The following is a 17066-nucleotide window of genomic DNA, read 5'->3' on the forward strand; positions in this document are numbered from 1 at the left end:
TACCTAGACTAAGTAGAAACCCCCGCCGTCTTCGTGTTCGACACCCGACTAAATACTACATTTAATTAGGTTTTTATAAATTGTTTTGATAAGGGTAGCGACGACAAATCCCCATTATCAGAAAGCCACTATTTCAATAGTGTATTATGTAGTATAAATAGGATAGTTTTATGCTGTGTATTGTACTTAGAACTCACAAGCAAAACAAACAATAAGAAAGTTTGTACGTAAGAGTTTAGTGAGTCAATAATATTAGTGAGTTAGTTAAGAGTGTGAGTGTTTATTTGTAATGGTATATTTCCAATTTGTTTGAGTGATAATAAAATTATTCTAAGAGTGCAATTTATTATTATCGTCTTACTCTTATCACATAATATTTTTCATTACGCTTCCGTATAAAATACACTCTGATTCGCTACATATCATTGACCCTTATGCCAACTATCTAATACTCCGTAATATTTTTTCATGTGGATTATTTCCCTTTATTTTTTTTCTTTTGTAAGAATTTAAAATGTAGTAAGAGGATGGATAAGAGGATCCTCTCTAATGTAAACAAAATATAGAGAGGAGGATAAACTTAGAAGAAATGAAGGTGGGTCATAGAGGAGCTGATATGTCAAAAAATGAGAGGGTGAAAGAACAAATAGGAGGATCATACCATCCTCTTTATTGCTCATGCTCTAAATTGTAAAATTGATTGGTTGTTTGTAGTGTTGAACTGTTGGCTATTTGGGCAACCTGGCACGGTCCTACTCATGGGTAACGATTATGCTAGCCCGCAATCCCGCATATAAGCCCGACCTCGTCTCTCCCATCGTGCCGGTGCATATTAGATAAAGTGTTTCTATGAGTTGGGTTCTGGTGTAACCGTGCAAATCATGGAAGGAAAATTTACCCTACACCTTAGAAGATTGGTTAAGTAATTGGAAAGCAATGAGATCATGGAAAGAGAAAAGGATAGCACAGAGAACGACCTTTCGTCTTGGTGTTTGAATACGTGTTGCTGTTCTCCGTCTTTGTTGTGTCTTTGTAACTTTGTGCGGGACTCTACTCGCTGTAGGTCTCTGGGTTTATCTCTTATTAATAAAAAAATCGTGCCAGTGCATGGCCAGAGATTTGGGGGGCCGTCTACCCTGGGCCAGCCAAAAAAAAAAATGGTCCAGCTGTACGTCCCAACTCAGCCACGGGTCAGTTCAGGGCAGGAATGAAAAAAGCGTGACCCAGCCCTTGTCGTCTGGTTCACATCGGAGGAAGTATTTGTATCAAGGCAAACAAAACTTGGAATTGGACCCCTCTACATCTGACATTCGCTTCATTCATTCTACCAAAGAGTTGTAGCCTTGTAGATCATAAACCCTAGCCCGCATGGAAAGAAGAGGAACCTGTATGTCATCTTACCTACTCCTGCTCATCTTATCCTCATTACAAGGTTTAACGAAACATCATACAAGTTTAGCAAAATCCTGCGTCCGCTTAGGGTTCCATGAATTAGACATACTCAGTACAAGTTAATTATCAATTGGGGCTTCACATTAAAGCAAAAAGTCCCCTCCTCTCTGAATTCCGTTATTCCTCTGCGCCTCATATAACCCTGCCCAACTTCTCGTAAAAGGACAGAAATATCTTAATAGGACATTTTGTAGTTTTTAAGTAAAACCGTCTTACACCAGATCGACTAACATATTCGAAAAGTCACAGTGTACCTCAACATGACTGACGTAACTGCATCCCTTAAGAAAAGTTACAAATGCACTAAATTCCTGGAACAATTCTACAGTGGTGGACCCGTGGCTGTCTCAACTGATGGCTCCTTCATGGCATGCGCCTGCAACAACACCATTAAAATTGTCAACTGCGTCACCGCAAACGCCTCTATCAAAGCCACCCTCGAAGGCGACTCTGAAGCCGTTACCGCTCTCGCTATCTCCCCTGACAATGCATTCCTTTTCTCTGCTAGTCACAGTTGCCAAATTATGGTTTGGGACCTCTCTTCGCTCACCTGTGTGCGCTCTTGGAAGGTAACCTAACTACTCGCATTCTTTTGTATTTTGCTATAGGTTCGTTTGAACGTAAACTTTGACCATTAATCTATCCAAATACACACGTAAATGCACGCACACTGTCACGCTTCTTGCTTTTGATTTATCACTATTGTATATTGTGAAAAAATAACGATTTTTGTTTTATTGATTTAGAATATTGGTGAGGGTCCAGTGCTGGCTATGGCTTGTGATGCGTCTGGTGGAATGCTTGCGACTGTCGGAGCTGACAGAAAAGTGCTTGTATGGGACGTAGACGCAGGATATTGCACACATTACTTTAAGGGGCATACAGGGATTGTTAATTGCATCCTATTTCATCCTGATCCTAACAACCTCATTGTAAACTCACTTATTTTCTCAATTCTTCAATAATTTACGCTTGGGATTATTTTGTACAAATTTTGTAACATTGCTTTGGCAATTCTCTATAGCTTTTCTCGGCAAGTGATGACACCACTGTCCGGGCTTGGGATCTTGTAGCTGGAAAATCAAAACAATGTGCTGCTACAATGAAGAATCACGCTTCTGCTGTGGTTACGTTAGCGATTTCAGAAGATAGAAGGTTCCTGTTCAGTGCTGGAAGAGATCAGGCATAGCTCTACGTCTCTACCCTTTAAATTTAATAATCTTGTTGTTTGTGTATATAGAATTTGTGAATCTATCCAATTCTAGCCCTGCACTATATCGGCAGCTTATTTGTGTTTATTTCAATGGCCGACTTTTACATAGGGTACCTTAACGAGTATAATTAATTGTCAAATTGTTTCAGGTGGTCAGTGTGTGGGATCTTAGCAGCTATACCTGCAAGATGACGATACTAACAAATGAGGTTCTTGCTGCTGTTTGTGCAATTCATTCTGGAACTCCATTTTATGACAGTTTATCCTTGAACAAGCTTGGACAGAGTAAAAGTATACAAGAAGTTTATTTCTTAACTGCTGGTGAACGGGGGATTGTCCGTATATGGTAATGAACTCTTGTTGTAATTCTATTACGTCCTTTGTTCCATATGCCTGTTAGTTTAGACACTTCCGAGTCCTGCAACTATCAGTGGCTTAAAAGATGTTTATCTTCTACTCATTCCATTTCTATAACAGGGAAGTTTGTTTGTCTAAGAAGAAATATTCAGAGGTAGTTTTTAAAACAGACCAGGATGACCAGAGAAGAGGCTTCACTGCGGCACATATGCTGCCCTCTGATCAGGGATTGTTGTGCATAACTGCTGACCAGCAGTTTCTTTTTTACTCACCCTTGAAGCATTCTGAGAAAATTCTACATTTGAGCCTTACTAAGCGACTTATTGGATACAATGAAGTAATAGTAGATATGAAGTTTGTAGGCGAAGATGAAAATCTTCTTGCTGTTGCCACCAATATTGAACAGGTATTTTGCCCTTCAAACCATTTTAGGCGGTTGCCTCATATTTATGGATACATTTTTAAATGGGATGTCGTGTTACATACTCCTGCGTAGTATACTGAGACTCTTTATGTGCAGGTGCATGTTTATGACATGGCATCAATGTCATGTTCGTATGTACTTGCTGGACATTCTAAAATAGTTTTGTGTCTCGACACCTTCATTGGAAGTTCTGGAAGCACATATATTGTGACTGGAAGCAAGGACAAAGATGTAAGTAGCCCTCCTTATATTTCTATCACCCCTTGTCAGGAACAGGAAGAGCCGCTATGCTCTTAGTTACGTACCCTGGAGGGAGAATCATATTTCTGATATCAAAATTGACCTTCCGACCTTTTATTATTATATTCTTTTTGTGATCATGAAATCTTAGCCCTAAACAAGGTTATATTCATGCATGCAACTCCAAAAATTTACAATAGGTTGAGTGGATTCCGTTGTCTTGTGTTTAGGACCTTCACCTCATTTTTTTGTATATGGCGCTTTATTTTCTTTGCTCCAGGTGAGATTATGGGACACAGAAACAAGAAAGTGTGTAGGGGTTGGGATCGGTCACCTGAAAGGTGTTGGAGCTGTTGCTTTTTCAAAGAAACAGCGGAACTTTTTCGTCAGTGGTAGTCGGTCAGATGCCTTAAATCTTTATTTATCCTCCCTTCTCCTTCCTCATATGTGAAACAAGTCTTTATTTATGCAACTCTATTGCATTCATGCTTCTAGTGTTGATAACAGTACATCTACGTCTGTGTAGTAATTATTGCATTGTTGACTTGAAGATGTGAAATGTTTAGCCTTTAAAATGTTAGACTTTTTCAATTAAATAAGAACACTTCTGTGTGACTATACTCGGTGATTTTCTGGCGGTACAATGCCCCAATGCTGTGGTGAAGGGGCTTTGCTGGTTGTTTAAGGAGGGTAAAAAGAAATGGGGTGAAAAAAGCGACGACTATGAATTGTGCAGTATTTGGATTCCTCCAACTCGGATCCAAAGGCGATCTACTCATTTCTTACAAGGGCCAAGGCATCTTTCTTCCTGAAACTCCTATGATATTACCATGAACTGTCTGTGACATAATTTAAATGTGAATTGTCCCTTTCTATTGGACTTTGATGCTTCCAATGAGTCGACAACCCTTCACTGATTATCTGTTTTGGCTGCCGACAGTTTTTAACCTTATCTTGCTTGCTGCCAACAAGCTACTGCAAGTTTTGAGAAACTCTGATTTATGAACAACTAATGTCACTTCCTCTTCCATTTTTGATTGCACACTAATACAGTAATACCTATTCATTCATTTTGCAGTGATAAGACACTCAAGGTCTGGAGCTTTGAAGGCCTTATCAGCGATTCTGACAAGCCTTACCGTCTTAAAACAAAAGGTTCTGTGGGGGCTCATAAGAATGATATTAACTCCGTGGCTATTTCACCAGATGACAGTTTTGTTTGTAGTGGTTCAGAGGTTGGTTGATTTTTGATTTTATAGGTTTTTACAGTTTGAGATCTGTTTGCCACTGTCTCCAAATGACGCATTCTTAAGGCAATTTAGCCGTGAATACAAAAATTGTAAGAGAGCTCGTTGCCCTGTAACCACATATTGCTGTCATTGGAGCTTTACTCCGTATATACGTGTCGGCGTGTGAGATATGGATATCTGGTGGAGCTTTTCTTCTGATTTAAGTTCGTTATGCATTCTCATCTGACTTGTTAACTGTCTATCTAACATGACCAGGATCGTACTGCTCGTCTGTTTAAGCTTCCAGAACTCGTGGAGGTGGCGTCACTGGTGGGTCACAAACAGGGAATTTGGTTTGTTGAGTTTTCTCCTGTTGACCCTTGTGTTTTGACAGCATCTAAAGACAAGACCATAAAATTATGGTCAGTGCGTGATCACTCCTGCTTAAAAACATTTGAGGGTCACACATCTACTGTGTATAGAGCATCCTTCATCTCCCAAGGGGCTCAGCTTGTATCAACTGGTAAGTAGGCATTCTGTAACGTAACCTGACATGTGCTGTTGTTACCGGAATAATAAGATGCATCTTCTATTACCCTCCTTCCAGATGCGAATGGCATACTGAAGCTATGGAACGTAAAATCTATTGAATGCATTGCGACTTATGATCAGCACGAGGACAAGGTGGGTTTTGCTTTTCGACATTTCCTTCTCCTGCCTGCTATTTTAAAGAAATTCTTCCTGACCCGTGAGAACCTGAAGAATGTTAAAATATTTTAACTTGCTGCTTTCGGGCTATATAGTAATCTATCTGTACATGAATTAACTTCTCAGTTTCTTTTGCATAAGAATGAGGTGCATGCTAATATGTCCCCGAATATATATGTTTTTGCCTGTTTAATAAGCTGCATGCTGCATCAATGATTAACTGTAGGTATGGGCCTTGGCAATTGGAAGGAAAACAGAAATGCTCGCTACTGGAGGCAGTGATGCGATTATAAATCTATGGAATGATTCCACTGCTGCTGAAAAGGAAGAAGCCTTCCACAAAGAGGTGTGTTAAAGTCTAATCGACTTTCACTCATAATATGAATGGTAGTTCGATACTGTACCGGCTTAATCGTTGTTGGCTTATTTAGCCCAATCACTTTGAAGTATGCTTGCCTTGTCTTACATATACAGAAAGTTAAATGCTTTTAACCTTTATTTTATGAATCTTATGGTTGAGACGGAGATCCTGTGGACAATAGGTCAAGGTCACTGACGACCAAACTTTTGACTTGCTATAGGAAGAAGAGGTTCTGCGAGGTCAAGATCTCGAAAATGCAATATCGGATGCTGATTATGCCAAAGCTATCCTGCTCGCCTTTCAGCTTAAAAAACCTCACAAGCTCTTGGAACTGCTCTTAGAATTGTACAGGTAAAACTTGATTGTGGGCTTGTGGCTCTGGCCCTTTGCCTTAATGGTGGCTTTTTATGCGAAGACTAACTGTTGCTGCGACATTTGTGCAGGAAGAACATCAGAATAGATCATGTGAGAAATGCTCTACAGTCTCTCGGGATGGAAGAACTTGGTCGACTTCTTGAATATGTTAGAGAATGGAATACCAAGCCAAAGCTGTGCCATGTCGCTAACTCCGTGCTATTACAGGCTTTCAGTATCCATCGACCTATAGACATTGATGAGGTGTGTATTTCTGTTGTGAGGAAATCTTATTGCCTCATCCCCTGCAATTTGGCTTTGATTTCACGAAAAGTTCACTGTACTCGAATATACAGGTGAAAGGCATAGGGGAACTACTTGAAGGGCTCATCGCGTATTCTCAGAGGCACTACAATAGGATAGAAAGCATAGAAAGAAGCTTGTTCACGCTAGACTACACTCTTAACGCAATGTCTGTCATCGAACCAGAGGACGTTAGTAGGCTAACAGGTAGCACTTTAAAAAGAAATTTGGATAAGGAGACTGCATCTGATGTCCAAGAAGGGGGCATCACAGAAACAATGGAAACAAAGCCAAACAAGAGCTCAAGGAAACGAAAGTTTCGGAATTCGACAGAAACTTGTACCGAGATGACTAAAACTTTGCTAGACACAAAAGCTACTTCAACTGTATAGTTGCTGTCACCATGTTTCTAAAGACATGTCAAGCTAATTAGTTTTGATGTAGTTTAGTTCAACTAATTAGTTAATTCTGATTTTTGGTAGAAACCACGAGTGTATTTAGTTTTGATTTGCGTAAATCTTCTTTAATTAGGTCTCTCAATTGGCCATAATCTATAAAATACTATTAAAAGCCTAGACTAAAATGACTCATAAAGTCCACGTAGACAAAGCCACGTATGATCCTGAAATGCCCCTTTTGATTAACGAAATACCACGTTTAACTATGGAATGACACGGCCGCATCAATAAACTACCACAGTAAAATGTAAAAAGAAAAAAATATTTCAAATTAAATGTCTAATTTATCTATCTACAAAATCTATTTAAAACGGTAGTTAAAACAACAATTTAATGCCACGTCATATCAATTTAATGCCATGTCTATGTAATGTTTCACACATCATCTAGGCAACCCTAATCCTACGTGATTCAGCTTGATTGAGAATTGAGAACGTGTAATTTATTGATGTTGCCACTTTAATTAACTAAGAGAATAAAAGATCATGCGTTAGCTTGTCTTTCCATCTTTCTTGCACTCATCTAATTACTCTTCTATTCCATCTAATAAAGGGACGCTGCAAATTTATTGATACCTTCCGTTTCTCCAACCATTGAGCTTCTTTTGAGTCAATGCATGATTAAAACCAAGAGATTGCCATTGTAAATTGACCTAATATAAAAGCTACATTACACTCAATGATAAAAATGAGGTTGGTAAAGTATTGAAGGTATGATCTCTGCTCTTTTTCAGTTTATATTGTACGATGTAATATTTTTGTAAAATTTTTTTCATTCCTATCTGTCAAATTTACTAAAGTGGTGTTTATTAGCATTTACAATTGTAGGCGGTATATAAACTCCCAATGCAATTAAGCGCGAAACATCAAAGCTACCGTACTGGACTCTTTTGAATTCTGGTCACGATGAAACTCGAAAATATGCAAGACACCATGACTCATGGTGTTGTCGACTTACCGAATGTTTGCTTGACTGGTTAGTTCCATTTTTGTTTTGTGCAATTTGAATCTTAAAGCCCTGATCTAAAAGTATTTTGGTTTGTTATAGTGATGGAGTTTGTAATAAAATAATAAAGCTCGCTTGTGTTGTATTTATAGGTAGAGATTTTGATTTCAGAGTAGGCAGACAATTAAATAGTTAAGTATGTAAATAAATTGAGCTTGCTATTTGATTATTGTAAGGGTATTATATGTGATTGAGGTCTTTCAGGGAAAGAGATGCGGAGACCTCAACTTACAGATTGAACTACATTCAGACTTTCGTTGAATGTATATCCCAATTTTGAGACAAGTGACTGGATTATTCAAATATTAATGAGCACAAGACAAGACAAAGGTAGGGAATAACTATACGGAATTACGGAGTATATAATTTATCGCATTTCTTTTGTTTATACGCATGACGAAGAGTCTCAGAAAACACTTATATTTGTTCTGTTTATCTTCCTAGACTACTTTTTTGTTGAGTGTATGTTTACGTATAATAACATAACATGGTTTTTTTTTTGGCGAAAGATATGATTCTAAGAAAGACTTCTTCTAACAAATTTAAATATATATATTTGTCTCATCTTTTAAAATTTTCTAAGTTTGGATTAGATTGAATTAGGGTATGACTTACGAGTCATTTATCATACAAAGTGAACGACACAAGTAATTGCATAACAATGGCGTAATTGAATTAGCAAAGCGGGATGAGATTGCAAACCATTTATATCCATTACAAGCCAGGGGCCTAAAAGGCTAGAACTACAAAACTCATTTTATCTAATCTAACTGAAACTTTGAAGAGTATATTAGAATAATGCTCTTTTAAGTAATTTTCATCTTAGACGGAACTTCCCCGTCAAGCAACGGCTCTGCGATGATGTAGTTTCTTGCTTCAAGAAATGTATGGAGTATTTTAGAAAAATAATTTAAACTTAAGTATATTATTTTATTTTATAAATTATGCTTTCACAATAGTACATATCTTATTATCTGTCTCAATCAATTATTTATCTTTTTTATTCTTTACTAAATTTTAATGAAAGATCAAAAAAAAAAAAAAAGAGCAAAATAAGAGTAAAATTTAACTCAAGTAAAAAGTAAAGAACATAGCTTTAAGCGACCCGTGAATTTCACGGGTTCAAAACTAGTTAAGTACTAAAATATCAAAACCCTTTTGGATCAGGGACTCAGTAGAGTTCACATTAACAAAATTGTACTCCGTTCATGTACATTTGGGTTATAGACACACTAAACCTAAACTATATACTCCGTATGAATCCTTTAACCTTCATTCAACCAAAGCCGACTCATATATGATAACCCCCCGTTCTGCTTATTTGTTTACCACTTTCATTTTTGGGTGTCTCGATCATTTATTTTTCTTTTTATATTAGGCATAATTCTAATCATTCAAATTCAATATTGTCCATTTGTCATCCAATAACACTACCCTCAAATGTCCCCTCTCCTCTCATTGGTCTTTGTGTCAAAAGTAAATGTAAACAAATGACCAGAACGGGGATTGAATAGCCAATCAAAACAGAATAGTATTAAATGGTTTTTGCATCATCACCAGATTGGTTTATTTGGTCTCCTTGAGACAAAAGTTAAACCTTTGTCTCTAAATAGTGTTAGAAACAACCTCTGTGCGAGTTGGTGTATTTCAACTAATACTACGTATCATAAGGGGGGTAGAATTTGGGTGTTATAGAACCCTTCTATGTATAGTATACGTTTTCTGGATTATAGTGCTCAGGCTATTCATATGAAGGTGAAAGATAGTGACTCAGGCTATGTTTTCATGGTTACTATGGTTTATGGCTTCAATGATGTCAAGGAGAGGAAAATATTGTGGACAAATTTGTGTGCTTACAATAAGTGCATTAAGGGGTCTTGGGTCATTTGTGGTGATTTTAATACAGTACTAGTGCCTTCAGAAAGGTTGGGAGGCAATTCTACTTTTGAGGAGATGGATGATTTTCAACAATGTCTTACTGAATGTTGTGTTACTGATTGTCCTGCTGTTGGTTCATTATACACCTGGACTAATCAGCAGGAACCCGCCTCAAGAGTTTTTAGCATATTAGATAGAATGTTAGTGAATGATGAATGGCTAAAGGATAATGGATCTGTGTATGATCACTTCTATACTGAAAGAACTTTGACCATACTCTCTGTGTAGATCAGGAACAATAATGATGCGGGGAAGCCAAGGAGAAGTTTTAAATATTATAATATGTGGAGTCAGGCTGAGGATTTCAAAGAGTGTGTTGGTCAGATTTGGGATAAAGATTGGAATGGCACCTTGATGTTTAAAGTGGTTAAGAAGCTGAAAGCACTCAAATGGCCTCTGAAACAACTCAATAAGGATAATTTTGATGATATTGTTAATAATACTGCTAGGGATAAGATGAACTTTGTAACACCCCTGTTCCGGGTGTAATTCCGGAGCAGGATTGTGACCACTTAAGCTTGTAGAATGACGTCGTTGCTTGTCTCTTCCTTTCGATCTCTCCTGTAAAGATGAACAAACTGAGGGCTCGGCTTGGTACCGAGCGTACTCACTCCGACGCTCAAGTCAGTGAACTTAAAGAGATAAGTTGTGTGTTAACTTGGCAAAGTATATTGTAGAGAGATAAGGGAGTTTATACCAGATTAAGATGATTTTCGGATCCTTTTCTCAATGAGAGAAGTGGAGTATTTATAGACTTTCACCTTTTGTCACGTAGTGGCCAAGTGGCCAAGTGGCTAGCAGGTGGAAATACTATCTTACCCTCGGCCGAGGGACCCATGCCGGGCCGGCAGGCCTGGTTGACTCCATGCCGAGGGGACTGGATGCGAGTACGCGGATATGCCTCTCGGCCGGCTAGTTGCCGAGACCGAGACCCAAGTGATAGGCCGACAGGCTTTGTCGGTTAGGCTGTTAAATACGTTGAATTGCTGTCTTTTGGCTTTGACCTTGCTCAATATGTTGACTTGGTCAGCGGGTGCAGAATATGCCCCATCAATTTGCCCCCAGCGTAGTCTATGCCGTGGTATGGACCTTCGATGAGTGTTGAGCGTATTCTGCGCATGTCGATCTTCTTCCTCGGCTTGGTTCTGTTCAGGCCGTACCATATCCCCCCTCCACATGGTTGTGTAATGGACATCCAATGTGGAAAAGAAAATGGCGCTGGCCGAGTCCAAGGTTGAGAGTGCCGTGTGCTTTAGATTGCCCCCGGCCGGTCTTTGCCAAGCTTGGTTGATCACCGCCGTTAGCAAGTAGATACCAAGGAGCGTGTCGAAGAAGATTTGTTACTGTATGTCGATTGACATTCTGTGGCTGCATGCTTGACACGTGGCCTGGTGCTGATTGGTGGACGCTTCATGGGCTTTGCTCTGATTGGTCCACTGAATGGGCATTGCTCTATAAATAGAGCAGTATACCCCTTATTTTGACCTACAAACTTCTTTTTCTCAAAAAAATTCCTCTCTCTAGTTTTTTCGAAGAAATTTCTCTCTAGCTTTCGAAGCGTTACTCGGCGTAACACTTTCTTTCAAGGTAAACAAACAAATTTTTCCCCAACTTTTTACTTGTTAATTAATTGTTGTCACCATGTCTGCTGCTGATGCTCTTCCTAGTACCTCTACTCCGGGGGGCGAACCGCCGCATCCCGATGAACGGAGAGCCATGGTTGTCACCCCGATAGGGTTCGGGGGGCGCTTGTCGCCTTCTCCTGAAATTGATGAGAAATTTTTGGAGGGTTTTGATGATGATGAGGAAAAGACTCATTCTGATGTAGAGAGGCCGCATTTCCTGTGGCACGGCGAAGCCTGCTTGATTAAACCCGATCGTGTTTGGACGAACAAGTTCGCTAGTTGTTCCGGGCCTGAACTTTTTGAAGACCATTACTCCTTCGGCAGGGGGTATAGAATCATTGTCCCTGAGGGTGATCAGGCGGTCTGTTGCCCTCCCGAAGGTTGTATCGGCGTGTACATCAGACATCTGGAGTATGGGCTCCGATTTCCTCTTAATGAACACGTCGCCGCCATAATCAAAGCCATGAATGTCGCCGTGGCACAACTGCATCCGTTGGCCATTAGGACTATTATTGGCTTTGTATGGTTATGTCTTTTTAAAGGGGAGGCCCCAACGGTGTACCTCTTCCGCCGGCTCCACCATCTTCGGCAGACTACCCTAGGCGGCTCGGGGTGGAACAGCATACAGACCGAGCCGGGTTACGTCACCGTCTCCAAGATGACATCTTACAAGGACTGGAAGGGGCGGTGGGTATATGTTGAGGTTCCGGAGGACTATCCACTGCCCCGGTCCTTCGCCCGCGTCAATTTGCGGTGTGAGAGTCAGGGGGAGCATGATAGATATGTCTCCCGGAATAAGATTAAGATGGACGCCAAGAAGGTCTATCTTAAGGACGACGAAGTGCGGGCAATGAGCCTGTTCGAGGCTGAGAGGGATGGCACGCCGAAGGGATGGATGCCTCCGACGCAGATCGTCCTTCAAGACGAGCCGCTTTATCACGTCGGCCTCATACCGGCCCTCGGCCAGGGTGAGTGGGGTCGGTGTGAGGCCCACCTTTGCTTTTTATGCTTCTGTATCTGAGCCTTGGTTTATTTCTTTTGCTTAACTGTTGATTTTGTTTCTTGCAGATCGATTTGGCCGGGATCTCTCCGTCTCTATTCTAAACAAGTTGGGACTTGACCAGAACGGGAGAGTTGTTGAGCTGCACCCTAAGGCCGTGCCACGTGATTTGCATCGCCCCGCACGAGCTTATGGAGCAGACGATGAAGGCAATGGATGTGGCGGCGACTCAAGCGGAGATTGGCGGTAACGTGCCGCGCCGGAGACCAAAAACAACGTCTACGGCGGCTACGACGTCAACGCCCACTCAATCTCCAATCCCCGCAGTCCAAAAGGATCAGGTGGTCGTCAATGTTGATGAGGACGTCACCGTTCTGGAGGGTCCTCCTACTTCAAATAAGAGGAAGGAAGCAACGCCTGCTGCTGCTGTTACCGAGGCAGGGAAAGAAAAGGGGTCAGCCAACCCTCTGTCCAAGAAGGCTAAGACTGGTACGGATCTAACCCATGGCTCGGATTTAGCAGGTTCTTTAGGCGTTTCGATGATGTAGCTTTCGATATGTCAATGAATGTTGACATGGATGCTTTGTCTGGGTTTTTTATAGATCAGCCGTCGCCGGCTGTCGTTCTCACTGAATGGCAATTGGAGAAGCAGCCTGTGTGGACGGGCGATAAAAATGTCACCGCCGACTCCTCATCCGAGAAGGTTTCCCCCGTTCAGCTCGGGGCAGAAGGCATAAGGTTAGCCAAGAGGCTGGTGAAGTGGGCTGAACTAGCCGGCACTCATCTCGTCGATCAAGAAAAGCTCATGGCTCAAACTGCCCCTGCGCTTGAACGGCTTAGGCTCAAGCTTGCCGCTGCTAAGAAGGAGGTCGAGAGGACAAAGAGGGACTTCCTGGCCACCATGAAAGACTTCCTCGCTGAGCGGAAGCTTAAGGAGGAGGCCGAGAAGGCGGTCCTGGCCGAGAGAGCCAAGGTTGAGGCTGCGTTGGCTGATGCTGCTAAGCTGCGGGAGGAGAGAAATAAATTTGAGGGCGGCTATCAGGCTATGGTTGAGCAGAGGGAAAGATGGAAGTCCTTGCATTCGGCCGAGGCGAAGGAGCACAAGGGCACAAAGGCTATCCTTGCTCAGAGGGAGAAGGATATTGAAATGCTGAAAACCGTCATCATCCCCACGACATGTGTGCCGTCACGGGACCAAGTCAAGATGCTACCGGGGATGCGATTAAAGAGCTCCTTCTGAAGGAACCTTCCCGTGGCAAGATTTTGTGAGCCGGATGAGAAGGCGGTTCTTTGCGGAGGCCAAGGCCGCGGATGAGGCGAAGGCGGCGAAGGTCGCTCGGGAAGCTGCGCCAAGGCGGCCCGAGGATGCTAAGGTGAAGGAGGCCAGAGAGGAGGCTGAGAGGGCAAAGGCAAGTGAAGCTGCCAAGTCATCCTCTGGGCCGCCCATCGTTGGTGATGCTGCTACTGCTGCCGGTGGCGAGCAGCAACATGCACAGGGAGATGGGCGGTCGTCACCAGATTCACCCGACCCTTCGGACAGCTTCAGCTGTTCGGGGGCCAACTATTGAGCCTTTCCTCCATGCCATCCTTTTGGCGCTTCATGTCTTATGTTGTAATCTTTTGTTGTACCTTCTTTTTTTGTTAAACTTTGGTAGATTGTGTTTAGGCTATCCCTATGGGGACGGCCGTCGACTTTGTTTTGCCTCACTTGTAAACATTTTTCAATAAAGTTTGTTTATTTGCCTTCGGCTTGGCCGAGGCTTTTGATCTCATCCTCCATTAAGTTGTCTTCTTACGTTTTTAAACATATTGAGCGCTTTTTTGTTTTACCTTCGGCTTGGCCGAGGCAGTTAGATTGCGTATCTCAACTGTACTTAAACGTTTTTAAACATGTTGGCATGTCGGTCTCTTCCTCCTCCACTCCCGGTCTTAGCCGAGGCGGTCAGATTTGCGCTTCCCAACTGCTGTTGTGAACATGTTAGCGTATCGGTCGTTTCCCCATCACTCCCGGCTTTGGCCGAGGCAATCGAGGTTACGGCTCGACAACGTTCGTATCTATATACATATTGATCGCTTCCTCTGCCACTCCCGGATTGGCCGAGGCGATCGGCGTTTCTCAATCTGTACTTATACGTTCTTAAGCATGTTGGTCGCTTTCGCGAGTATCAATCGCATTGGTAGTGATTGCCCGGTGGCGTCTACTAAGCATGTTGTCGCTTTCATGAGTATCAATCGCCATTTTAGTGATCGCCGGCTTTGGCCGTGGCGTCTACTAGTGACTGCCCGGCTTTGGCCGTGGCGTCTACTTTGGTACGACTACGGAGGGGACAAGCATTTCGATGGAAAACTTGGATCACTCTTCATAAGATATAATCACGCGTTGGGGTGCCCACAACGGTCTCGGACACCTCCGTCGCTATACGAAGTACTTCCTAAGGTTGTCGGTGTTCCAGTGGCTCATTAGGGGCACACCCTCCATGTCTGTCAGCCAGTATGTCCCCGGCCTCATTTCTTCAATTACCCTGTAGGGTCCTTCCCAGTTGGCCGTCATTTTACCATGGATGTTACCTTTGTTTGTTGCGGCCGACTTTCTCAGGACTAGATCTCCTACTCTTAAGTCCCTTTTGTGGACCCTACGGTTGTATGCTCTTCTCATTCAGTTTTGATACACTGCCAAGTTGAGCCGTGCCGTGTCTCGACTTTCTTCGACCAGGTCTAGGGAGGCTCTCAGGCCTTCCTCATTTTTCGAGTCGGGTCAAAGGTTTGCGTTCGAATGTTGGCACCACCGCTTCAATTGGCGGGACGGCCTCGGACCCATAGACTAGGTGGAATGGGTGTACCTGTTGCTTCTTTTTCCGTGGTTCGAAGTGACCACAGGACGCCGGGTAGTTCATCAGCCCATCTTCCCTTTAGATCTTCAACCTTCTTCTTCAACCCGTTCAGTATTGTTTTATTAGCTGCCTCCGCCTGCCCGTTGCTCTGAGGGTGGCAGACGGAGGAGTATGAAAATTTGATACCGAGCTCTTCCAACCAATTCATTATCATGTCGCTCCAAAACTCTCGGCCGTGGTCAAATACAATGACTTGGGGTAACCCAAAATGAGTTATGACGTTCTCCCAAATCACCTTTCTTACGGCCGTCGTGGTCTTGGCAGGTACCACGACAGCCTCGACCCATTTGGTGAAGTAGTCAACGGCGACGATGAGGTACTTCCTTCCTCCGGAGGCCGTCGGAAATGGTCCTAATAAATCCATCCCCCACTGTGCAAATGGTAGGGGACTAAGTACTGGCTGCAGGTCTCGGGAAGGTGCATGTATTACGGAGCATGCATCGACAATTCTTGCACTTCCGGGTTTTGCCGGAATCTTTCACCATGGTAGGCGAAGTAGCCGGCTCGAGAGCTTTGTGGGCTAGCGTTCTCGCCCCATGTGATGTCCGCAGATGCCTTCATGAATCTCTGTCAAGTATGAGCTCGCCGGGCCGGGCCGACACATTTCAAGAGTGGTCTTATTACGGACCTTCTGTACAATTCTCCTTCGAACACTAAGTACCTTGTAGCGATCCTTTTTATCTTCTGAGACAGACTGCGGTCCTCCGGCAACTCTTTTGTCAGCTTGTATTTCATTATCAGAGTCATCCACGTCGTCTCGGCTTCGATGTCGCCCACCATGCCGACGGTCTCAGTGATGCTTTTAGCATTCCTAATATCCACCAGCACGGTTCGACTGACATTTTTGATGCTTGAACTGGCAAGTTTTGAGAGAGCGTCGGCTCGGTTATTCTCAGACCTGGGGATGCACTGTATTTGGAAAGATTTCAATTTTGAGGTGTCAGCTTTTACCCTTTCGAGGTACCTTACCATCCCATCGTCTCGAGTTTCATACTCTCCTCTGATTTGATTAGTCACTAGGAGCGAGTCTGTTTTTAACACAATATGCTCCGCCCCGGCAGCTCTAGCTAACTCGACTCCAGTTATCACCGCCTCATATTCTGATTCGTTATTTGAGGCCTAGAAGGTAAACTTCAAGGCGTACTCAAACTCGTCTCCGTTAGGGCTGGTGATAAGGATGCCGGCTCCTGAGCTGTTCGCCGTGGAGGACCCGTCGGTATACACTTCCCACACGCCGGGTTGTGATTCTTCTTGATACGTGCACTCGGCCAGGAAGTCTGCAAGTGCTTGCCCCTTTATCGAAGGTCTTGGCTTGTACTGAATGCCAAAGCCGGAGAGCTCCACTGCCCATTTGATAAGTCTGCCGGATTTTTTGAATTTTTCTAACGCTTTCTCCAATGGCTGGTCGGTTAAGACGGTCACGGGATGCGCGTCGAAGTAGGGTTTCAGTTTCCTTGCGGCAACGACGACGGCGAGGGCTGCCTTTTCGATTAGTGGTTAATTTCTTT

The 17066-nt window shown here is 42.9% G+C and overlaps 2 protein-coding genes across 2 annotated transcripts; both read left to right on the top strand.

The window, feature by feature from the left end:
• The first annotated feature begins 1447 nt into the window (after positions 1-1447).
• Positions 1448-7175, top strand: LOC141626506 (protein TORMOZ EMBRYO DEFECTIVE-like). The gene is made up of 14 exons (XM_074440274.1): positions 1448-2021; positions 2199-2384; positions 2477-2635; positions 2815-3011; positions 3143-3428; positions 3543-3677; positions 3967-4085; positions 4765-4921; positions 5192-5438; positions 5523-5599; positions 5850-5969; positions 6205-6335; positions 6428-6602; positions 6695-7175. Exons 1-14 carry the CDS (start codon positions 1713-1715, stop codon positions 7031-7033), a joined length of 2637 nt encoding a protein of 878 aa, XP_074296375.1. The 5' UTR covers positions 1448-1712; the 3' UTR covers positions 7034-7175.
• Positions 7176-9808: 2633 nt separating this feature from the next.
• On the top strand, positions 9809-10270 carry LOC141629031 (uncharacterized). Its single transcript, XM_074442106.1, has one exon. It carries the CDS (start codon positions 9809-9811, stop codon positions 10268-10270), a length of 462 nt encoding a protein of 153 aa, XP_074298207.1.
• The last annotated feature ends 6796 nt before the right edge of the window (positions 10271-17066 follow it).

This window comes from Silene latifolia, chromosome Y, assembly GCF_048544455.1.
Source record: "Silene latifolia isolate original U9 population chromosome Y, ASM4854445v1, whole genome shotgun sequence".
Classification (NCBI taxonomy): Eukaryota; Viridiplantae; Streptophyta; class Magnoliopsida; order Caryophyllales; family Caryophyllaceae; genus Silene; species Silene latifolia.